Source organism: Parus major, chromosome 23 (genome assembly GCF_001522545.3).
Source record: "Parus major isolate Abel chromosome 23, Parus_major1.1, whole genome shotgun sequence".
NCBI lineage: Eukaryota > Metazoa > Chordata > Aves > Passeriformes > Paridae > Parus > Parus major.
Genome location: NC_031791.1, coordinates 4,297,231 through 4,320,295, shown reverse-complemented (window position 1 = coordinate 4,320,295; position 23,065 = coordinate 4,297,231). Strand labels below are relative to the sequence as shown.

Here is a 23,065-nt window from a genome sequence, read left to right as displayed (position 1 = left end):
ATTATATCCCAGTGCACATGAAAGCCCTCAGGAAACACTCTTCAATTACAAAAAGCTGCTTTGCACTTAGGACAGATTTTAAGGAACTACAGGTTATCCCAATTCATCTGTAAAAATGTTCCCTATTCTGTTCCAGGATTCGTAGTGCTTTAAGTCATGTCTAGGCTGCTTTGCAATCTTACAGCACAACCCAGACTGCCAGGAACACAAATCAGCTTGTCCTTTTCAACAAGGGACACATTCAGAATGCCCCTGCACTAAAGAGGACAGGACACACGAAACTGCACCTGCAGAGCAAAGAGTCCACGTTTATTCACCTATGCATGAAGGTCTAATATTGAAACTTCTTCTGCAGAAAATAACTTGCATACTTGCAGAATGTTTTAAGAAAGAACCTTCCTAATACCTACATGGTTATCCAGATACAGAAGAACAAAGCCTTAGAATACATCCATGTTAATTAATTAAATGCTCAAATACATTTTTGTGGTATGATTAAAAATATACTACAGACATTTACTAGATAAACTGCAATGATAGTTATCAAATTAAGCAATAAACTATTTCAACAGCTTGCCCTTTAATTTATAAAATTCAGTTCTCTTTAAAACAACAACAAAAAATAATATACCAACTTAAAACTTACAGCACTAGCCTGCCAAGTACCAAAAGAACATCTTCACATTCTGTAGTCAAGTAAGGTCTTGCATTAGCAAAGCTTTGGATGGAGATTCGATACACTTCCAAAAAAGGTAAAATATGTTCTGATGCACTCCGGCTGCCAGCATACTGGAGCAGTGTCTGAAACAAAATGAGTTATCATTAGAAGTTCTTATAACACACTTTTGCTTAAAAACAAATATCAATACACAATATCAAACACATACAGTAGAATAATTCTGGAAGTGAGAAATTTTTACTCTGAAGGAGAATTTAAAGTGGAAGCTTTTCAGAAATAGAACAGAATAGAATCTCAGAACACAACTTCTCCCTTTTATTGAAATATATTTTTATTTACTTTATTTGCTTTATTATTTTGATAAAGTTATCAGAATTTTTACTAGGGAGAAAGCTATATGCAATTGGCTATTAAGTAGGAAATTCAGGGAGAAGCCCTACACTTAACTCCTTTTGTACAACTACCATGGAGACAGCACCATGTATGCAACACTAGAATCTTTATTACTAGAGAGAATGCAGAAAAAATAGAAAGAAATTCGAAATTGAGAACATCACTACAGGTGTGGTGTTTTAAAGATACATGCATCACCCACACAGCAAACATGAAGCCACAAGAAAGGGATACAAAATCCAGAACAGACCATTACATAGGCATTTTTCAAATATAAAATTACCCTAGATTTTACTCCTTGACCACAGCAATCCCACATTACCTGGGCACACTACTAAAGCAGCAATATAAAATTTAGCCAGTTTTAATAGAAATCACATCAACACAAGGATAACACTAGTGTATCTCAAACTTTTTGAAACATACCTACACTACCATGCTGTGCTCTGATAGGCTATGAAGTACAATTTGAGAGCAAGGAGGGCACTGAGCTGAGGACACCTTAGCTCTGACTGCTTGTTCCACAAATAACAGCCCTTCTCTGAACACCCTCCTGCACCTCCAGAGCAGTGATGCTTGTATACTCACCAGCTCCCTCTCCATGTGGTACTCTCCCTAAACTAAACAAGGTAACAATCTTGATTAAAGCCAGCTGCAAAGAAAACAAAACCAATGAAAAAGGCTGTGCTTTTTGGAATCCTTAGGGCCAAGAATGCATGGGAAAAAAAAATTCAGAGTGCTTCACGCTATCGTTCAAAACAAGTCAAATTGTCCTACAAGGATGGTGAGGTCATCTCCGTTCTCAAAACTTAAAGTTGGGACTCTGACATAACAAATTTATTTTAACACCTTAAAAAAAGCCCACATGATCCTATCAGATGGTGAATGGAAGGAGGATGCTGTGGAACAAACCCTACTAGAAGCTTGCTAAAACCAAATGCAGTCATAATAATGACCAAAAACTTCTAAAACAAAACCTACCCTCCAGCACAGCAAGAAATAAGTGGCCAGTATCCAATGTTACATCAGTGATATTACTATACTAATCCTAGCTTAAAAACAATGCAGACTAGCAGAATCACATGTTATACTTAAGAAAAATAAATCTATAAAAAATACTAAGAATCAGTAATCCGCTGTTTTGTGGGTTGTTCTCCAACAATTCATTAATAGAACTTCTGGGTGAATGGAAGTTACAAACTTTCCCAAAACCCCACATAATATTAATAGCTATAAAGACAAGCAGGGGGCAAGGAACTGGAAGTTTGCAGAAATCATCCTTAAGCACAGCACAAAGATCATTAGCTGCAGTAGTGAATGGCGAGCAATACTAGACTTCAAACTTGTTTAACAGATTAATGAAGCATTTGATAACGTAACATAAATCATATCTTGCTTTGGAGCATTAAATCACATTCAAAGACTGTCAAGCTGTAGTCCCTAGAGAGTGTCAACTGATGACCATCATAAATCAGCTGATTAGTAAAGCCAGCAGAAACACAACCATTACAGTGACTACAGAAAGAGATCAAACCCACCAATCCCCACACTTTTCTAAAAATATATCTGCTAAAACAAATCTAAAAAGCCAAATTTAGTACTCAATTATTTTGACAGACACTTTCATCATAAACTACCTGGTCTGTGTAAATCATAAAATACAGTAGAATACATTTTACGATTTAATACACTTTCTAGTAAACACTGCACCCTTGCTCAAGTGCAGTCTGAGCACTGGGATCAAAGTCTTCAAGCTAACATTAGGAATTCACTGACTAACCATTTATGAGAAACTTCTTATCAAATACATAAACAATGGTTTCAGTGTAAAAACCAGATTCAACGTGATAGACTTATTAATAGCTTAAACTTCAAGGATCTGTAGTTTGGAACACAATGGTGTTATTAGTATTAGCACACTGACAAATAAGCCAAATGTAGTAACTGTATTAAAGAAGTTCTTCAAAGCCTCTGTGCTATTTCTCAAGTAAGAGCTGTTTAGTTGCCCACTACAGATTTCTCCTGGCAGTCTATATTAAAAAGCTATTATGGAAAAATTATTAACTTGATAGAATTAGAAAATCTACATGTTTAAGGGATTCTCAAGTAACAACTTAGAAGCAATTACTACCTTATAGTGTAATTACCTGTGTGAGGAGAGCATTCACGCACTTAAATCTTGTTAACACACGCCCACTCTTACACTTCATCCCATCCTCCGATTCCAGTAACACATCTGATGGGCTTCTGACTGGGTGAGAAGTGCAGAAGCCACATCCACCTAATGTGTAACATGCAGACCAGCCCTCCACACTGCACAGATTTTCATGTTCTGGAATGATAGAACACCTGCTTAGCTGCACTTCCTCAGAAGCATAATTTTTTTGTTCAGACCCAATTTAAAGATGAAGATAACAAAGCTTCCTGACCTGTTGTTACAGCTTTGAGACTCTTTAAGAAAAATAGTTCCTTGTCCTCTTAACCATATCTGATTGCACTCAACACATCATCTTCAAAAATTTCAGAAAGCCAACAGCTACTGGGCACTGGCAGATGGGATGCTTTGACATCCTACAACCTCCCCTTCACTGATAATTGCTCTTCCTACTTATGATAGCACAGCCTCAAAGAGTCCCCTTAGTCCTTCTATCTGGCTGTTTGAGTACATACTGCTCTCCACAAAAAACATGTCTTTCCCAAGGTGAATGTGCAAAGCATTCATGCCTATAGAATATAAAGTCAACCCATTACTTAGACTTCAACAGTTTCTTTGTTTTGTTATCCTGGACAAAAATACTAGATCCCTGCTTGGAAATAGGGATCTTCAAGGAAATAGTGACATTCAGCATCAGTCCCCATAAGAGCTACTGGAAATCTGCACACAGCAGCACAAGTTTACAAGTAGTAAAATGGCATTCAAACAGCTCAAAGCATAGAAAATTCACTAATCTGGTTCATTGTCTGCTTGACAGCCATGGTAATTTCCACAGCAAAACACAGCACCTTCCAGGCCCCTGCCTCAGCTGTAGACACAGGATGGCAAATGTAAAACATTTCAGCTCTCCTTATGCCAGCTACCTCCCAAAATCAAACTTAAGCCCAGATAAATTTAGATTCTTTCTAGGCACATGCTACTGTAGCTTAATAACTTTATGACAAGGTATTAGTAGTACTTTCTAAGTAATTAATACAAAATTGAGCTCCCTAAATTTCACATATGGGTAGACCTTAAGTGATTGAAGTTATTACCAACATCCCCTGTCAGGAGAAACCCAGACATAAAATTACACCCCATCCAGTGGTCTGCACAACATCAACTTTGTTGAAGCTGCTGCAGGACAGAGCAGCAGTTCCATGTTGCCCATTGAATCTCCTGGATTATGGGCCCAACAACCCAAAAAGTCCCAGACTAATGACAACTCAAAACCAATCTTTTCCATTTTTATCTGTGCTATCACAGTATTTTAAAACCAGAGTACATTAATAGCACAAGGACCTAGAGGGCTACATTATTTGTGGAACATGGTTTAGGATGGGGTTGTGGGTTTTTTTGTTCATTTGTTTTGCTTTGTTGTTGTTTGCTTTTTATTTTTTTAGGTAGCAGAACCGTCTCTCACCACACTCCACTGATCGAGCATCTCTAAAGCTTCTGTACCAAACTAACCTGGGAAACTGGACATGTGGATTATTTTGACAACCACTATTAAGGGTTACCTGAATATTTGTGTCAATACCCTGACACATTGTACACCACTGGAAACAATTTTTGCAATACCTAAATATGGGCACAGTCACACTTTGTAGCAGGCTCCATGTCAATGCAAGGTCACAGGTCTTTACCATACACTGAATTTGGGACAAACACAGCAAGGATGCAGCTGCACCCTGCAGTTTGAGAGGAAAGAATTTTGAAAGCTAGTAAATATACTTATTCTCTTGTTTCAGTAAGTGATGACCTAAACATTCTCCCAGAATAGTATGGCAAAGCACACAACCTGTGGATGCAAAATGGAAGACTGTGAATGGTAACATCACTTACACGTAATTTATGACACACCAGCAAGCTTTTCCTTCTGATTTTGCCATTCACCAGTCAAATACTATAGCTTTATAAGCTGGTGTTATGAACTAGTTTAGAAGACAGATTTTTTTTATTTCTTACTTTAAAACCCACAACCTCTTCAGACTCAACAGGGACAACTGTTCAACCCAGCATCATAATAACTATTTTTCAACCTTAGAGCTCACAGTAGACAATGCTGTAAGGGCAGAAAAAACTAATTCACCATTGGAAGAGTTTACTTAAGAACAAGTTATCTCCATCACTGTGACTTTAATCAAGATCAGTTCTTCTTCTGGAACTTAGGACCTCGATTCAGAAATTGTTGATCTTCCTCTGGGTTGCACTAAGCAAGTTTTCAAGACAGGATATCCAAACCACAGCTCATTCAGTGACTTAATGGCACTGTAGGCCCTTACAGGCCAGCAACCACTCCTTGCGCTGCCCGGCAGATCTCAGACAAGGCAGAATACACAGATTTGATCCCGAGACAAGTGAAACACAGACAACCGGAGGTCTCGGAACGGAGCCAAGACTGCACCGAGAAAATGCGGTGCGGTCTGCCTGTCCCAGAGACCCACCCGAGGGCCGCAGGATGCCCCGGTCCGAAGCGTTGCCAAAGCCCAAAGGCGAGCAGTCCCCCTCGGCCGCGGCTCCGGGCTGGCGGCGCAGAGCCCACGGGGCGCCCTCGGCAGGGCGTGCACAGCCCCGCTCGGCGGTCGGGCACGGTGCCCCGAGCCCTGCGCACCGCCAGCTTCGGAAGAGCGAGGGCCCAGGGGGGCAGCCCCGTGCCTGCCCCAGCCTCATCCTCGCTGCCCGCACCCGGCCTGCAGCCCGCGCCGCGGCCCGCCCCGCCCGCATCCTACCTGGCAGAAGCCTCGGCAGTAGGCTCGGGACGAAGCCTCCGACACCTCCTGCTCGCGCAGCTCGGCCTGCAGCTGCCAGAGGCGAGCGCGGAGCGCCGCCACCACCCGCGGCACCTCCGGCCGCGCCGCCGCCTCGGCCTCCGCGTCCGCCATCTGCACCCGGCCCTACTGCGCGTAGGCACCGGTCACGTGACCTGACGCTGACCTCATCGGCCAGGGACGGCGTCACGTGACTCACACACGTGACGCGCCGCTGTGCCCGCGCGGGGCGGGGCGGGGATCTGGTGCACGCGGCCCTCGGCGCAGAGGGGGCGGGGCCGGCGGGCGCTGCAAGGCCCGCCCCCGGGCCGTGAGGGCTCCGGCGGGCTCCGGCTCCCGGGAGAAGGGCATCGGCACGGCTCGGGAGGTTCAGCCCCCTCTGCGATAAAGATGACCGACTGCACGGCTAAGGGACTTGAAAAATAGTATTGGACGCCAGCCACAGTCAGCTTTTTAACATAGATTGCCGTTATTTCGATCTCCCGTTTAACAACACGTTGTTGACAGCAAAACGTCCGCGTCTCTAGAATAGTCCTGTAGAGGCTGTTGCCCAGATACGGGAACAGGGAGGACGGTAAATAGCTTTTTACTAAGAATTTGCAGTGTGCCTGGTGACATGAGATGCTGGGCCCATGTGTCGGAGCAGATCTCTCTCTGTCCTTAACTCATGAACCATATATTTTCTCCCCACTTTACATTCATGGAGGGGACAGACAGGCTTCGGTGGGAGCCTGGTATCCAGCCCGGGTCATTCCATGACAGGGCAGGCAAGGCAAGGCTGATCAATGGAGGAGCAAGGTAAAGGAAGGCAAGGTAAGAGAGGGGTAAGCCAAGTCAAGACAGTTGCATTGTATAGAAGGTTATGATTCAGGTTACACAGGTATAGAAAGTTGCGATTCAGGTTATACTGGTATCTTACAACTCAAGCTATACAAGAATCTTGTAACTTTGACCCAAGTTATGGAGGTATGACCTGTCTGATCTCCCTTGTCCTCGCCGTGCGCTCCGTTCAGAGCCGAGCCCACACGGGCCCCCCTTGGGTGTGCACACGGCGCCACCTGGTGGAGCTTCTGAGCGACGGCGGGGGCGAGAGGGCCACAAGGTGGCGCTGTACACCGACAGACATGGCCCTGTCCCCTTCGGCGGCGCCTTCAATTTTTAGTTTTTATATCTTCCAGATCCTGTACTGCGTTAGTGTAGGACTCTGAACTCCGTATAGAGTGTTAGCAAGCTCTCTTCACATTTTGGTCACACAAAACAATCCTTCCAGGCCTGAGAACTAAAGACATTCTTTGCTTCAGGCCCCAAAAAGTATAAACAAGAGTGAATTGGGGAGCAGGGAGCAAACTGGGGGTATGTGACTTCATTGCCAGAAGTTGTAATTGGAAAATTAACCCCTGATATGCAAATAAACCAAACATATCTGTCTGACAAAGATATAAAACAAACTTACATCTGTCTGAAAGACTCAGATTTTAAGAAAGTTTTATTTTATTCCAGAATTCCCTTATTTTTCGGGTTTCCCCTCCAATTTGGCATGTTCCACCCCAACTCTCCCAATTTAGAGGAGTCACCCCTCATTAGCAGCCCCCATTAATGAGGCTGGGGGGGAGGGCTCTATGGGGGTAAAGGGGGAGCTGGACCCCCTTTGTGCTCCTCCCCCCACCAAACCAATGTGGTTCAGACTAATTTCACAGAAATTTGGGGGCAATTTCATTGAAATCAGGAAAAATTAACATGGCGGGGGGAAATCCCCCAATATGGGGGTGTCCCCCCATCTGATATCCGGGAGTCCCCATCCCTCTGACGTCACTCGGCGGTGTGGGGGGGGCGATGAGACCCCCGGCGGCTCCTCAGGAGGAGGCGGAGCTGTGGGGGAGGGAGGGTTCAGGGAGGTCCCCAAAACACATTTTGGGTTCTGCCCCAGAATATGGGGATGTCACCCAAAGGTCCTGGAACAGGACCCCACGGTTTGGGGAGGTGTGGTTGTGAAAATGAGGGGGTAGAGCAGCAGGATTTGGGGGTAAAGCAGCAGGATTTTGGAATACAACAGCAGAACTTCTGGGCATAGCAGCAGGGATCTGAGGCAAAATGGTGGGATTTTGGGGTTCCAGGAGCAATTCCAGCCATTTCCCCCTATCGGCAGGAAGTGGGGTGCTGGGTGTGAGTGTGGTCTGGGGGTCTCACCTGGTCTCCAGGGGACCCGGGGGGCAGCAGGCCCTGGGGCAGGTCGTGCTCCAGGTTGCGGGCGCTGGGGTCAGCACCCCAGGCCAGGAGCAGCCTCACAAGGGGCTCTTGGCTGGGGGTGCCAGGTAGTGCTGCTGCCATGTGCAGGGGGGTGTTCCCGTGGGCCTGTGGGACGTGAGGGGGCTCAGGGTACCCACAAGTCACCCTGCAGCCCCTGTAGAGGTACCTCAGGGACCCCTGAGATCTGATACCGATACTCCAGCCCCTACAGACCCTCCACAGACACCCCAAAGCCACCAGTACCCTCTTGATCCCTCTGAACCTCCCAGAGCTTCTTCATACCCAGCAAGCCATTAGAGGGACCTCAAAGGGCTCCACAGACCCCTTCAATGAGCCCCAAGAGCCTCACAGAGGTCCCCTGACCCCAGGTGCCCAACAAAGCCTTAGGGGGAACCCAGAGCCCCCCACAGAGCTCCTCAGAGCTCCCCCCAGCCCCACAAGTCCCTCAAACCTTCATGTTGACAAGGCGGGGGGCCATGCCAGGCTGACGCAGCAGTAGGTGGGCCAGGGCAAGGTTGCCTCCCCTCACGGCCAGGTGCAGCGCTGTCAGGCTGCTTTTGGTGTCCTGGAGGCAAGACAGGGGTCGAGGGGCAGCCCACAGGAGGTCCCACCCTGCTACAACCTCCTCAACCTCCCCGAAAGGACCCCAAGAGATCCCAGTGCCCAGAAGCACAGGTCTATCCAGCCCATGGAGACCTTGAAGGGAGACACAGGGGTCTTTGGGGGGCACACGGGTGTTGTGGGGGGTCTCACACTCCTCCCCAGTCCTCCCAAGGTACCCCAATGGCCAGGAGGTCAGGTCTGCTTAGCACACAGAGACCTTGAGGTGGGACACAGTCATCTTTGAGGGACACAGAGGTCTGTGTGGGGAACTCAGGGGATCTGAGGGACACCTGCAGAGTTATGGGGTACCTGGGGGTCCTTGGGGGGTCTGTACCTGGCTGCTGCTGTCTGCCCCCATCTGCAGTAGCAGCTCAACACAGCGGAATCGGTCCTGGGGAGTGGGGGATCCATCTCCAGAGCCCCCCGTGGGGGTGTACCCTCCCTGTAGCGAGGCGTTGTGGGCCAGAACTGCACAATGCAGAGGGGTCTGGCCTTGGGGGGGGAACAAAGAGGGGTAAGGAAGGGCCTCTCCCCCAAACAGGGCCTCCTGGAACTGGGAACCCTACTAGGGATACCCTCAAAGTACAGACACACCCTCTGGGACCCTTCCACCATCAACCAGGACCCCCAAACTGAAGATCCCCCATCACCCCAAAACAGTGATGCACCCATCAGGAGTCCCACCAAGATTCCAAAATCCCAACAGCTACCAAAAAATGGGGATCTCCAGGGTCACCTTCAAATCAGGGACCTCCAAGCCCCTTCTGTTTTGAGTACACCTCAAATGGGACTCTCCCAAGACATCCTGAAATAGGGGGGGTTCATCAGATACCCCAAATCAGGGATCCCTGAGTCCCCCACCCCCTCCATTTGGGGGTCCACCAATTGATCTCTCCCCGGCCCCATCCAAACAAGGACTGACCAAGAATCATCCCCATCCCAAAACCAAGGACCCACCCCAATCCCCTCCACCACCCTTTCCCCCACCAAATTTGCTGACCCTCAAAATTTCTGGCCTCCACGTTGACAGGAACTCCCGAGGACATCATGGCCTGAGAAGGTGAGGGAAAAGATTTGGGGTCCCCCTGGACGCCACAGACCCCCTGCTAGGCCAGTTCCCTGGTCTCCCAGGACAGCTGTGTCCCTTCTGGACCCATTTTGGGGTCCTCTTTGGGAGGGTTTTGTGGTCCCCACGGTTTCCCAGTCCTCTTGGGGGTTGGGGTCTCACCTGGAGGATTTCAGGGTGCCCATAGGCTGCAGCCAGGTGCAGAGCCGTGCGGCCCCTGTGGTCAGCAGCATCAGGATTGGCCCCCAGGACAAGCAGGTCCCGCACGATCTCTGGGGCTGCTGCTGCTGCCGCCACCAGCAGTGGAGTCTGGGGGGTAAAATGGGGGGGGGTCAGAGAGAGAATGAAGGGGGAGTCAAGGGGGCTTGACAGACTCCTGAGGGGAGTTAGATGTCTAGGAGGTAAAGGGAGTCTGGGGGCTCTTGCAGGGATCTGCAAGGAAGGTCAGTGAGGTCTGGGGGAGTCAGGGATGGTTGGGGTGCACCTACCCCGAACCCTCCAATTGCCACCCTGGTATTCTGCTCTGTCCCCCTTATCATCCCCTTATCATCTATAATAATAATTAATAATAAATAATGAATAATCATTCATTATTTATTATTAATTGCCCCTTTATTTGTCTCTAATTACACCATCACTAATCACCTATTACCCCCAGTATTAACTATCCCTTTATCCTCCATCACTCCCCCTGTTATTGGGCTGCAACAGAACTGTGTGATTAATTATCCCAGAATTAAGTACCCCATGCCCATTATCAATTACCCCCATAACCCCCGATCCGTTATTGCCTTCTTACCCCCATCACCCCCTTATTGGCCCAATAAGATCCACTTATTACCCCTATAAACCCTTCTTTACCCCCAATGCCCTCAACTTTCCCAGGTGTTCTTGCACTTCTAGCTTCCCCTGTCCCCACCCAACTTGCCTAGGTGCTCCTGCACCTTGATCTCCTCCAGACACCCCCTCAGGCCCCCCAGGTGTGTCCCCCTCTCACCTTGCCCAGGTGCTCCCGCACCTCGAGTCCCCCCAGGTCTCGCAGAGCCTCGGCTGCAGCCCGGGCGAGTGCCCACAGCCCCCCGGCACAGAGTATGTGCAGCAGCCTGGGGATGGAGGGGGGGTTAGAGGGGACCCCTCTACCTGCCCCCCACGTTCCACCCAGAACACAGACCCCCCCCACAAAGGGCTTGTTACCCCACAGCCCCTCGCAATGCCTCACAACTGCCCCTGGGGACTTCAGAGCACTGCTCTTGCCCCACTGACGCCCTGATTGCCTCCCAATTGGCCTCACTGCCCTACACATTGATTCTCCTATTCTCCTACCCCACAGTGATGTCACCCACACTGACCCCATTTTATCCAATTGCCCCCCACTGAACACTACATTGACCTCCACTCACCCCGCTGCCCTTCCACTGCACCCCTATGGGCCCCACTGACTGTCCTTCACGTCACTGACCCCCTAAATTGCACCCCCGCATTGATGCCCCCCCTTTGTTCCAGTTTAGCCCATTGGCCTCTCCTGGACCCCTTGACCCCTGTACCCCCTTATGACCCCTGTACCCCCCAGTGCCCTCCCATGGCCCCCCCTGCTCACGTGTCCCCCTCCTCGTCCTGCCGCAGCAGCTCCCGGGGATCTCGGCCCCCCATTGCAGCGCGGGCGGCTGCCAGTTCCTGGGGTTCAGGGTACAGGTCTGGGTTCTCTCCTCCCAGCTGAGGGGCCCCAAATTCTCCCCACGGCACTGGGAGATGGGGCCAGGCAGGGCCAGGGATGGCAGCAGCCTTGGGGAAGCAGCAGTCAAGGTGGAGAGAGGCTTGGTCCCAGCCCCTCCAGGGCTCCAGGTGCCCCTGAAATCCTGCCCCAATGACCCCCCCATTTTCCTTCCCTTGCCCCCCAGCTGCCCATCCCCCATTGTCCCCATCTAAATCATCTCCCTCCATTGCTGCTCCCATTGTCCCCGTTGCCCCTCCACTACCCCCAATTGCTTCCTTCGTTCCCTCCCATTGCCTCTCTTAACCATTCCATTGCACCCATTTAACTCGGCATTGCCCCACCATTCCCCTCCCAGTTGTCTGCCCCCCCTTCTCCGCCCCATTTCCCCTATTCCCTCCCTTTGCCTCCCATTCCCTCCATTCTCCCTCCATTTACCATACCGCCCCCCTTTAACCTCCCAGTTACACGCCCCATTTCTCCCCTTGCCCCACTGGCCCCTCCAAGCCACTCACCTGGAAGCCGCTCAGACCAGAGGCGCTTCCCCCATGGGCCCCTCCCGGGCTGCCGTGGGGCGGCACGCGTGGGACCCCGCAGAGGCTGGGTGTCACTGCGGGGGTGCCGGGCCAGGGGGCACCTGAGGGGAGACCAGGTGATGTGGGGGACATGGAGGGGAATTGAGGGACACATGGAGGATTGGGGGGACTAGGGATTGGGGGGGCCATGGAGATAGGGGGTGTTGGGGGGATCTGAGAGGAACTGGAGGATCGGAGGTCACTCACCATCCGAGGGGCGCGGGGAGGGCACAGCCAAAACCTGGGGGGCAGAGGGGAGAGCGAGGGGGTCAGCGAGGAGAGTGGGGGTGTCCCGGGGAGAGGTGTCACCTGGGAGAGGGGGGCACCCACCGGGGATCTCGCCCCTTCCCTGCTCTTCTGCTGCCGTAGCTCCTTCAGCAGCTGCTTCACCGTCTGGGGCGGAGCGGAGCGGGGGGGACCTGGGGGTGTGCGAGGGGGGTCACCGGGATGCCGGGGAACCCTGAAAACTCCAAGAACCCCACCAGACACCCAGGCGTCCCCCAGGTCCCCGCGTCTCTTGCAGACCCTCGGAGTCCCCCCTGAACTCCTGAGACCCCCCAAGCCGCCGCGTCACAACCACGCCCCCCGGGACCCCCAAACGCCTGGGCCCTTCCCCAGCGAGGCAGGAATCCCCCTGTCGTGGCGTCACGGGGATTCCCATGCGTCACCACCCGCCCCCGCTGGCACCGCCCTCCTCTCCGGGGAACCCCCTCCTCCCCCGCGGGGAGAATCCAGCGGGGAGACCCCGGGAATTCCCCCGCTCTTTGAGGCCAGTGTCCCCTCTCCTCCTCCCAGGGCTCCTAAAGAGCCAGCAGACCCTTCTTGGCTCTCTTAAAGGGCCAGTGTTTCCTAAAAGCAGCTCTTAAAGGGCCAGTATCCCCTAAACTGGAGTCTTAAAAGGCCCTCCCAGGTATTTTAAAGGGCCAGCATCCTGTTTCAGAGATCTTAAAAGGCCAGCGTCCCCTAAAAGCGGGTCTCAAAGGGCCCGCGTCACGCCCCCTCCATCCCCCATATCCCCCCATACCTCTCTGGGGCCGCATCCCGCGGGATCCGGGAGCAAATGGGCCCTGGGCGCGCGCGGGGACCGTTTTGGGGGGACTTGGGCGAGGAAGCCCCGCCCCGGAGGGAAACGCCGCCAAAACGCCAACGCTGTCGCTGTTGACGACGGGTGACAAAGGGGGGGGCGGAGCTTTGGTGGGGCCCGTGGGACCCAATGGATGGGTGAAGGTGGCGGGGTCAGCCGGGGGCTGGGGTCCTGTGAGGGCATGACGGGCAGGGGCACAGGTCCTGGGTTGTTTCCTTGTGCACCTCAGCACCAATCCAGGGTCCCACCCACCCCCCCATCATTTTGTGTGGGTCTTTGCCCCATTTAGGGGCTCTCTTCCCAATTCTAGGTGGGGGCTCTGTCTCCCCAGCCCCAGAAGATCATGAGAGCCACGAAGACCATGAAGTCTATGGGGACCCCAGGGCTGGTGTTTTTATTGGGGGGATGATACACCGGGCTGTTCTCCCACCCACAACTTGCAGGGTGTCACTGCTCCCCTCCATACCTCTATGGATGCTAACTATGAAGCAGGGAGCAGCAGGCCACATAACTTTCTCAGTCTCGCCTGAGAAAGTGGCCTGGGAAATCATAAGGAGGAATTAAAACAATCCTCAGAGATAGAAAACAGCCTTGCAGGTGCTGTTTGTCTGTCCCTTGTTTTCTTGCAAGAGAAGGTCAAGGGGTGGTGTACCCCACTGACCAATGATGGTGATGTGTTAGTTCAGTAACCAATAAAAGTTTTACTTTTCTGTACTTTAACGTATCAGTCTATAAAAGAAGATCTGAAGTAATAAACCTTCAGAGAGAAAGAACTCTCCTGTTCAACTCACAAGAGAGTCTGTGTTGTTCTCGCCGTTCCCAATAGAGCGATATACCCCCACTTGGAGCATGTGTCTTACCCTTTTGGGGGGATCTCTGCCCCATTTGAGGGAGGTTTCTGACCCACTTGGGGGGGCCATTTAGGATGGGGGCTTCAGCCTGGTTTTGGTGGGAGTCTCTGACACATGGGACCCCCAGTTCCAGGAAACCATGAGACCCACTGAGACCATGAAGACCCCTGAGGCCACCAAGGCTGGTGGTTTTATTTTGGGGGGTGACACTCAGCAGGGGAGTTCCCTCCAGGATCCTGACTGGCAGGGTGTCACAAGTTTACTATCTACTACATGGGCTGCTGAACCTTGACTGGTCCTGAAGCCTTACTCAGACAGGCAGCTCCACTTCTCTAAATGCCAAAACATCCCTGCCCAAAAAGTTGAAACAGCCTAGGAGCTCTCAGCCACTGAAGGAACAGCAAAGCACCCTGAGGAGAGGCTGTGATTTATATACCCCAGCCTTAGTAGCTGTACCTTTTGCTGCCCCAGCCCATCCCTTCCTGCAGCCTTTCTTAGCCCTTGGCTCAGCCACTTTCACACCTCATGAGTACAACCTAGATGCTGCAGCTCACAGATGAAACTCATCTCCCTTCTCCTGGCCCCAACCACACACACTGAGCCCAGCAGATGAATACAGGACAGGCAGGAAAGGAGAAAAAAAATAGAGAAGAAGCCTAATAAAGTAGACATGGAAAGAAACTTGAAAATGCAAAGAGGAGCAAGGCCAGGAGAGAACTAAAAATGGGCACGGAAAGCTACAGTACCAGTGTATATATGTATAAATAAAATTTTAAAGCCAAGAGATTAAGAGAGGAAAATAGACCGCAAGCTATATAAAAGTAGTTTTTATTTTTAAAGCTAAGGAACTAGGTAAAAATATCAACAGTGAACTAAGATAAAAACAGACAGAAACTGAAAAAAACAAAAAAAACCCCTTAAACTTTCTGATACAGGCTAGGGCATCTTCAGAAATTTTGCTTGTGAAAGTGAAAACAGAAATGTGCACCTACTGATTTGCATGCGTATTTTAGCAATAAAAAGTGAATCTATAAGGCAGCACAGAAAATACACTAATGTGAAGAATATGTGTTTCAGTCTTTATATGGTAATCTCTGGTGTGCCTTCAAACACAGCACTGCTGAATTTGGCGATCCTAAAGACAACATTGAGTAGTACAGTGGCCCAAATTTCTTGTTGTTGCAGTTTATCATTGTGGTCCTTCTTCACTACTGAAAAAAAACTATGGGAGTGAGTTCATGTTACCCTGAAAACATGTAGGACACATCACTGGTATCTGTGCCTCTACTTATCTAGCTGTCCATTGTGGGTCAGACAGATAACAGTAGAAAATAAAAATCAATTGTACACATAAAGTGCACATTATTGATGTATAGAAATGAAAAGGCCTTGATCTTCAGAGAATATTTCCATGATTGGAGGATTACTGTGACGTTTGACCCTAAGCTAAGAAAAATCAATATAGTCATAAAAATTTGCCATAAAAAGCCAGTGAGGTAGCTTCTAGACCTGGAAGAAAAATGAATTGTCTCCCCATCACTAAATGACTAAATTCTGAATGTTGTTATAAACAGTTTTTGTAAATAGTCAGAGTTGCAAGCTGTCTAAACTAAGGCAAAAAGCAGCATCAGCACTATAAAATTATTGTTGGCACTTGAATTTATTTTCCCTTGTGACTTGTCAAGTTGTCATTTAACTGTAGTACCATTTTAAATGAGATAATGCATCCTAGAACATTGTGTGGATCGTTACATGTCTGTTTTAATATTTAGATTTTACAGAGCAAGTAAATCTCTGGCCATGGTAGTTCAGTCTCACCAAACACTTCAGGTTTCCAAACAAAGCTTCAGCATTTCTGCACGAGCTGGCAGGGGTGGGGTGTGTCTGTGGACCACTTCAGCAGACTTAGAGGGTTTTATATCAGTAACAGAAAAATATTTAGAGACCTACTTTAAGTACTCAAGAGAAGTCACATGTTTATAATTCTGCTTTAAGTACTTCATAGAAATGGCTGGCTGGACACTGCTAGCTTGCCAAAATGATTGAGTACTTTCAGGCAAGCTGTCAAGCATGAAATCGGACATGACCTATTGACTGATCTTCAGCACCAAAATTAAAAGATAATGATTAGCTTTTTAGAGTTCTCAACAGAGGAAGTTTATTCATCCTTTACAGGACATTTGAATTAGCACTACACTTTTGCAGAGTCCTGATGAGGATCACCTAAAAGAACATTATAGTGCTAGATAGGCTTCTTAATTCATATTGCTCCTAGCAGTGGACTTGCACATTAATTCCAGGCATGTCTAATGAGGCTATGCCCTTGGCCATAGCACTGAAAATGCTGGCTCCAGAAAAAATTTTGTACACAAAATAAACATATTTATTTATTTTCTCCTCTTTTTAAAAATAAGATACTTTTCCATCCCCACTGCCCAAAATTTCTTAATGTTTAGAGTGTTTAAAAGGGTTTCCTCAGCTTACCATCAGTATCCAAAATGGACTTTCACAGTTTGACCACCTCAAAAAAAAAAAAAAAGTCAAGTATATTTTTAAGCTCTCCTAAATAATTTTTAGGCATCATCTCATCTTCCAAGCTGTGGTCTATCCCCAGGCGCCAAGAGGAATTCTTAAAGAGAGGATTTACCCTGAGAATTTTTATGTGAGCAAACTAAGACATTATATAGGATGAGGGTGATGAGACACTGGAACTTGCTAGGGAAGTTGTGAACGCCCTGTCATTGGAAACATTCAAACTCAGTTTGGATGGGGCTTTGAGAAACCAAATCTGTCAAAAGCTGAATCTGCCCATAGAAGGGGTTTGGACTAGGCAGCATATTAATGTCCCTTCTGACCCAAGCCATTCTATGATTCCATGTGCCTTTGATGTGTAGAACTTCCACTGCTATTCTTCCAAAAATGTTTAAACTTAGTAAAAGGTAATTTAGGAATATTCATTCTGTTCCAGTGGTTTTATCCTCCTCTAGGAAGACACAGAGAATGGTAACTTTGTGGAGTATAGGTACAACTGTGGGTTTAATTTCTAATTCTGCCACATGTTAACAAGGTGAGGATGTATAATGCATAGCTTTATCAAATCTTCTACCTGAAGTAATCATGTTCTTCATTAGAAGAAACCCATGCATTCATCTCAGTCACAGGGCAACTGTGCTACAACAATCCATCTGAAGTAAAGAAAGGAATAGGAGAGAAATATAAACTAAAAAAATAACAACAGTAGATTGTAACCTATGAACAATTACATCCATTAATGTTCTTTGAGACCAGGCAGTTTGTGTGCTCTTTTATAACAGAAAATTTTTCAGCCTGTTCTCTGTTTTTCCTGTTGAGGTAATGCAGATGGGTAGCTTAAGGTCTGGATTAAAAATGGAACTTGTGTCATCTAGTCAGTTTTTATAGTCTCTATGTAAGTATCACTATCAAGAAGAATGACATCTTTAGTATGTCTGACATTTAAAACGGAATTATAATGATTTTCTCCCAAAAAGAAATACTGAATTATATGGATGGGAAAAATAGAGTAAAACCATTGTCAAGTTTAGGAGTATCTTCAAGATGTCAGTAAAACAGGTAATATGGCCTCAGGATAATAAATGAGAAGTGCAGAATCAGAGAATATAAGAGATGCTGTCTGTGAAGAGGGAGTGAGTTTGGAGGGGCCAAAAGTCCAGACATTATTTTGTTTTTACATCAGGACTGTGGTGCTAAGCTGTTGCAGGAGGAAAGACTCTCTGCAGGCATTTACAATGATAGTGCTTGGGAAAATTTACCTTCTTTCGCACAGGCAAGCTGAATATTACTGAGATACATAAATGAAAACTTAGTCCAAAAGTTCTGTTTTATTCTATTTTTCTGTGGCTGAGACTGTTCTTAAAACTTAGAAGGTGCTATAGATATATAATCTCAAAGAACTTAAAGCTGCACGTTTTTTATTTCTATTTTTTAAAAAAAAAGAGAATCTTTTACCGTTCATAGTTAAATTACGCTTGGAGCAGTAGTAGACTGAACAATAGATTGATTTTTTCCTCCCTTCAGCCCCAGCAAATATAAATTTCATGTGCAAAGCTCACACTCTCCCACTTGCTCCTGTAGCAAAATAAACTGCTCATAATGTGTCAATTTACTCACATAGATGGAAGATGGCAGAGGTTGTAACTTTTTACTGGATGTCGCGGATGTTTAGTTTTACACATTCTTGTAAAGAAAGGTATGTTTTATTTTTAATTTACCATTTATTTTTGTTTCTCTTTAAAAAATGTCTAACTTGCCTATTTGTATACTAGTTTCCAAAAGTATTTTCATGTTTAGAAGGCTCAACATAAAGATTCCTCTATAGACATCTATATTGCAACCGTAAGATTCCAGCTTCTGTTGACTTGTTAGCACTCCTGTTTTACAGGGTGAAAATTAATCCCATTTGAAAAGAAAATGCTATGCTAAAGCATCTTTTTCCTAAAAAATACCAAAATAAGATACTATTCTATTGAATTGTGCTGTACATACAATGAAAAGGTAAATCTACAAGCATTTTGCTTGTCCCCACACATAAGAAAAATTGTGTTATAATTGTATATGTATACAATTTTGTCCACAATGTAGTGGACTGCTAATGAAGAAACCAACATATGAAAGAAAGGTGAGATGTACAATTACACACATCTATTACTAGTTTATCTGTATTCAGATGACAGTCATTTAGGAAAATGCTGGTAAAGAATTTTTATATAAATAATTTAGTTCTCAAAGTATTGTGACCAAAGATAGTAACGCTTGGCACTTAGGCACTCTATTCACTATTTCAACTGCAGGTATCATTGATCAGAGGAGGTGAACCAATTACAACATTCTATTTATTTATTATTGACATCCATAAAAAAAAACAAATGTCTGCACAAAATTATATGCTTAAACATGCCTTTTTAATTAATAATGACATTTTCATGAGAGGCTTTATTCCCTCTTGAGCTCCTTTATATAACTAATTTTCTCCGTGAAACAGTAATTGGACTGCCATAATTACAGCTCTGACATGGTGTTTCAAACATCCAAAAAAGAGGACAAGGAAATATTACTGTACCTTGATAAGTGTCCTAAATATAAATGTACTGCTGTCACTTTGTTATTGAATGATGATTCAAACAGATCACATAATGTTCTTAAAATCCTGCTACAAGTCAAGCACTCTAGTTTCCACTGATCTGATGCAGACTGAGGGTGTTTAATAGCTTGTAGTGATATGCTTATCAGGATGCTAATAATAAAGTAGACACAGGCAGATTATGCAGTTCTCCATCTCGCAGATGAGAAAAAATAATTCCTAATTATCAATGAGCAGTTGGTCATGTTCCCATGGTTACAATGTGAGACAAGATAGTTGTTTTTTTTCATAATGCATTAAGGAAGGAATGCAACTTTTACAATGCTTGATACTTTTTTCTCTCATACATTTTAGTGTTAATATGGCAGAATAACCATGGGAGACTGGAATTTCCTTGGAGGCATTTTAGAAGAGGTCCACATTCACTCCACTATTATTGGAAAGATTTGGCTAACGATCCTCTTCATATTTCGCATGCTTGTCCTTGGAGTGGCAACAGAGAATGTTTGGAATGATGAACAATCAGAATTTATATGCAATACTGAGCAGCCTGGTTGCAGAAACGTGTGCTATGATGAGGCCTTTCCTATCTCTCTCATAAGATACTGGGTCTTGCAAGTTATATTTGTGTCTTCCCCTTCCTTGGTGTATATGGGTCATGCCTTATACAGACTAAGAGCCTTGGAAAAAGAGAGGCAAAAAAAGAAAGCTCAGGTAAGGGTGGAACTTGAAAGCACTGAATTAGAAATGACTGAAAATCGTAAAAGACTGGAGAGAGAACTCCGGCAATTGGATCAAAGAAAGCTGAACAAAGCACCCCTAAGAGGCTCTTTGCTCTGCACTTATGTGATACATATTTTCACAAGATCTGCAGTGGAAGTTGGCTTTATGATTGGGCAGTATCTTCTTTATGGTTTTCATTTAGATCCCCTTTATAAATGCCAGAGAGACCCATGTCCAAACACAGTTGACTGCTTTGTATCTAGACCAACAGAAAAGACAGTGTTTATATTATTCATGCAATCAATAGCGACTGTCTCATTGCTTTTAAATATTCTAGAAATTATCCACTTAGGATTCCGAAAAATTAAAATGGGACTCTGTGAGCAGAATAAAAACAAGGATGACTCTGACAATTTCTGCATAAACAAATCTAAGAAATACTCTGTGATACCACAGTCTTCTTTGGGAATATCTAACACCCCTCAGAAAACACTTCCTTGTGCTCTTAGCAGTTGTACCTTTTTGATGGAAAAGCAAACTGACACTATGCTCTACCCAGTTTTAAATTCTCCTTCTATGTTTCAGTCTGTGCCAAATAACCGTACAGAAAGCAGCAGTAATTACACCCATTGCAATCAGGAAAATAAATCTCCAAAGAAGAGGCCAGCTACAAATGCTTTAGACAATCAGACTCAAAATGCTAGCACAAATAATAATGAAGGCTTTCTTGGCGAGCTTTGGACTGAGATGCATGATGCACAAGAAGAGGCTGAAATGAAACATTTTCTTATTACTCAGAATGCAGATACAGCTTCAAACGTGTACTTGAGAAGCTTTGCTGAGATGCCATCTCAAACTTTATTGCAACCTGATACAACTTTTGCTAATACCAGTTTTAGAGGACAGGCAATGGTTGAGAGCACAGGAGCACCAACAAATTCCCTACCAAAGAACTGTGACGGAAGACAAAGCAGTTTCAGTGTAAACAAAGCCCAAATTCCTTACAATGCTAATGTAAAAAATTCCAGCAGACCAGACACTTCTGATTCTATGGGGGTGGTGAGCTCAGAATCTACACAAAGCAGAAACTGGAACAGTCCTAAGCTTTTCTCTCTGTCTAGGCAACAGTCACTGTCAAGCAATGCCAGCAGTAGGCGTGCCCCCACTGATCTTCAAATATAGTGTGAATTAACCATTAGCTGCACTAACCTCTGCTGGTGTAATTCCTGAACAGAGACATAACCCAGACCTATGTGTAAGTGTAGCTAAATAATTCAACTTTAACCAACTGGTTACAGAGATAGAAAAGTTGTGTAGCCCTTTGAACAGTAGCTAAGTAATTTTAAACAGTCTCTTTACTTACTTTGTAATGAAAGTGTGGCATAGACCTCAGTGTATAAACTTCTACACTCCAGCTAAAAAAGAAAACATACATCCTCTCAATCCACATATTAGGAAAAAAGTCAGGCATAAAATCACAACTGATATTATTTAAATTGAATAAAAGTAGAAGACAAAATTTACAGTCAAATGATATTTTTTACAAATACCAGTAAATCAAATTAGACTAAAGATGCCATCGGTGCTTTCAGAAGAATTAATTGGTAAAAATGTTTCTGCTTAATCAGTCTGAGAATTCAAACAGACATTTGATAGCTGACCCAAAGCAGAATGTCAAAAATATTCCACTGTTCAAACTGTGGTAAATACAGAGATTTTATTTATCAATACAGAGTTCTTATTTACAAGTAAATAAGAGAAAAAGCATTTACATAACAGATCACTAATTCTTTGACTCCATGGTACACTTTTTTTTCAGTGTATCACCACTGACTTTCTCAGCAGAAAAATCGAAGTGAATTTCTTATACTATGCTGTCAGAATTCAATACACCACTATATTTTTAGAACATCACAAATTACAGAAATGTTGTGAGCTTTACTTTTGACATTTTTCATAACACTAATAAATAGCAAAATCAGAAAGCAAGTTACTGAAATTTAATAGTCAGACATTTTGAATTTCATAAATAAGAATTCTTACTATGAAAAACAGAAAAAAGACAAAAACAGAACAAAAAAAGCAAATATGGTAGTACCTTCATGCCTTCAGTTACAGTGTCAAAAGACATAAAAAAGGTTTATCAAACAGTAAAATTACTCCTTTTCTGTTTGTCTCTCCCCCAAATTCTGATAAACTTTTAAATCAAACAAAGCTTCTACCTCTTTAGGAGGAGCATTTATGTTTATGCTTTTTATGAGGTTAACAAAACATTATGACATTCATCCACTTGCTGTTCAGGTCCATATGGTGTAAAGGAAGTTCCATGAAACATCTTGAAATAATAAAGGAGGAAAATATGAATAAAATACTACAGTACAGTTGTAATCAAGTTTTCTATGTATGAAATACATTTATTTGAGTTTCACAGCATTGAAACACTGTAAATACTTGGTGAGGTGGTCACAGCTGGAATGCATTAGTATTTTTGTGTGTATTTTTTACTAGCAGATTTGACTTACTGTACATGTACTGAGAAAATAATTTGTGAGATATAAGCATCATGATGTTACAGCATAATTAAATTCTTCAAGTGCATTGTCATTATGCTTACCAGGCAACCATGTTTCAGATTGACTGTAAAAGGCACCATAATTGCAAAAATGTAGCCAGAAAACCTATAAGGCTCTTTTGTTTGTAGCAGCAACATTAATTTGGTCCTGTCCAAGTAAGAAATACACACTAGAACTATTAAAACTATTTGTTGTAGATTTCTCTCCAGCAAGTATCCTTTTCACTTCTAGTATTGTTCTATATGTATACATAAATACAGCCCTATGTAGTTGTGTTTACACTGTAAAATTTAAAATTGTGTAATATACTGGAATATACATAAATGTATAGTGTGACTTAGGCAAGTTAATGCTGCTGCTGTGGCTTTGATTTTTGCATTTCTTGATGTGTAAGATTCTGCAGGCAATGACTGCTAATGCCTGTTTTGCATTTAATCTCTACATAATAAAAAGCCTAGTATTCAATGCACTCTTTT

General features: G+C 45.3%; 3 protein-coding genes across 7 annotated transcripts in view; 1 reads left to right on the top strand and 2 right to left on the bottom strand.

Moving 5' to 3' along the window:
* The window catches only part of RLF (RLF zinc finger), a 41,107-nt gene extending 34,924 nt beyond the window's left edge, over window positions 1-6,183 (bottom strand). The window contains exons 1-3 of one of the 4 annotated variants that reach the window (XM_015649262.3): window positions 5,999-6,094; window positions 3,220-3,404; window positions 647-801 (exon numbers count right to left, since the gene is read on the bottom strand). In XM_015649262.3, the coding sequence (XP_015504748.1) occupies window positions 647-801; window positions 3,220-3,282 (218 nt within the window). In that variant the 5' untranslated portion in view covers window positions 3,283-3,404; window positions 5,999-6,094. Of the gene's footprint in view, window positions 1-646; window positions 802-3,219; window positions 3,405-5,998 lie in introns of those variants that run through there. The other 3 variants (XM_015649261.3, XM_015649263.3, XM_033519500.1) reach the window with 3 other exon arrangements.
* Window positions 6,184-7,497: 1,314 nt separating this feature from the next.
* LOC107214275 (NF-kappa-B inhibitor delta-like) lies at window positions 7,498-13,361 on the bottom strand. 2 transcript variants are annotated; one of them, XM_033519622.1, is made up of 11 exons: window positions 13,264-13,361; window positions 12,447-12,658; window positions 12,180-12,301; window positions 11,551-11,735; window positions 10,951-11,056; window positions 10,116-10,262; window positions 9,888-9,939; window positions 9,222-9,379; window positions 8,736-8,849; window positions 8,225-8,389; window positions 7,498-7,906 (listed from the first exon to the last, which is right to left on the bottom strand). In XM_033519622.1, exons 4-11 carry the CDS (start codon window positions 11,601-11,603, stop codon window positions 7,847-7,849), a joined length of 855 nt encoding a protein of 284 aa, XP_033375513.1. In that variant the 5' UTR covers window positions 11,604-11,735; window positions 12,180-12,301; window positions 12,447-12,658; window positions 13,264-13,361; the 3' UTR covers window positions 7,498-7,846. The 2 variants fall into 2 exon arrangements, with proteins under 2 accessions (XP_033375513.1, XP_015505003.1); XM_015649517.3 differs by lacking the exon at window positions 13,264-13,361 and having other exon boundaries at window positions 12,447-12,480; window positions 12,570-12,915.
* Window positions 13,362-16,948: 3,587 nt separating this feature from the next.
* Window positions 16,949-22,898, top strand: GJA9 (gap junction protein alpha 9). The gene is made up of 2 exons (XM_033519547.1): window positions 16,949-18,402; window positions 19,648-22,898. Exon 2 carries the CDS (start codon window positions 19,669-19,671, stop codon window positions 21,196-21,198), a length of 1,530 nt encoding a protein of 509 aa, XP_033375438.1. The 5' UTR covers window positions 16,949-18,402; window positions 19,648-19,668; the 3' UTR covers window positions 21,199-22,898.
* Window positions 22,899-23,065: the final 167 nt, after the last annotated feature.

Bases quoted from the DNA above. Each gene is read 5' to 3' on its own strand.
- GJA9 (XM_033519547.1), top strand. From the start codon at position 19,669: ATGGGAGACTGGAATTTCCTTGGAGGCATTTTAGAAGAGGTCCACATT.
- LOC107214275 (XM_033519622.1), bottom strand. From the start codon at position 11,603: ATGGGGGGCCGAGATCCCCGGGAGCTGCTGCGGCAGGACGAGGAGGGG. The intron at 9,940-10,115 runs GTGAGACCCCAA...TCACCTTCTCAG, and splicing joins GGCACCCTGAAATCCTCCAG to GCCATGATGTCCTCGGGAGT. The intron at 8,390-8,735 runs GTTTGAGGGACT...CACGTCCCACAG, and splicing joins CCCGCCTTGTCAACATGAAG to GCCCACGGGAACACCCCCCT.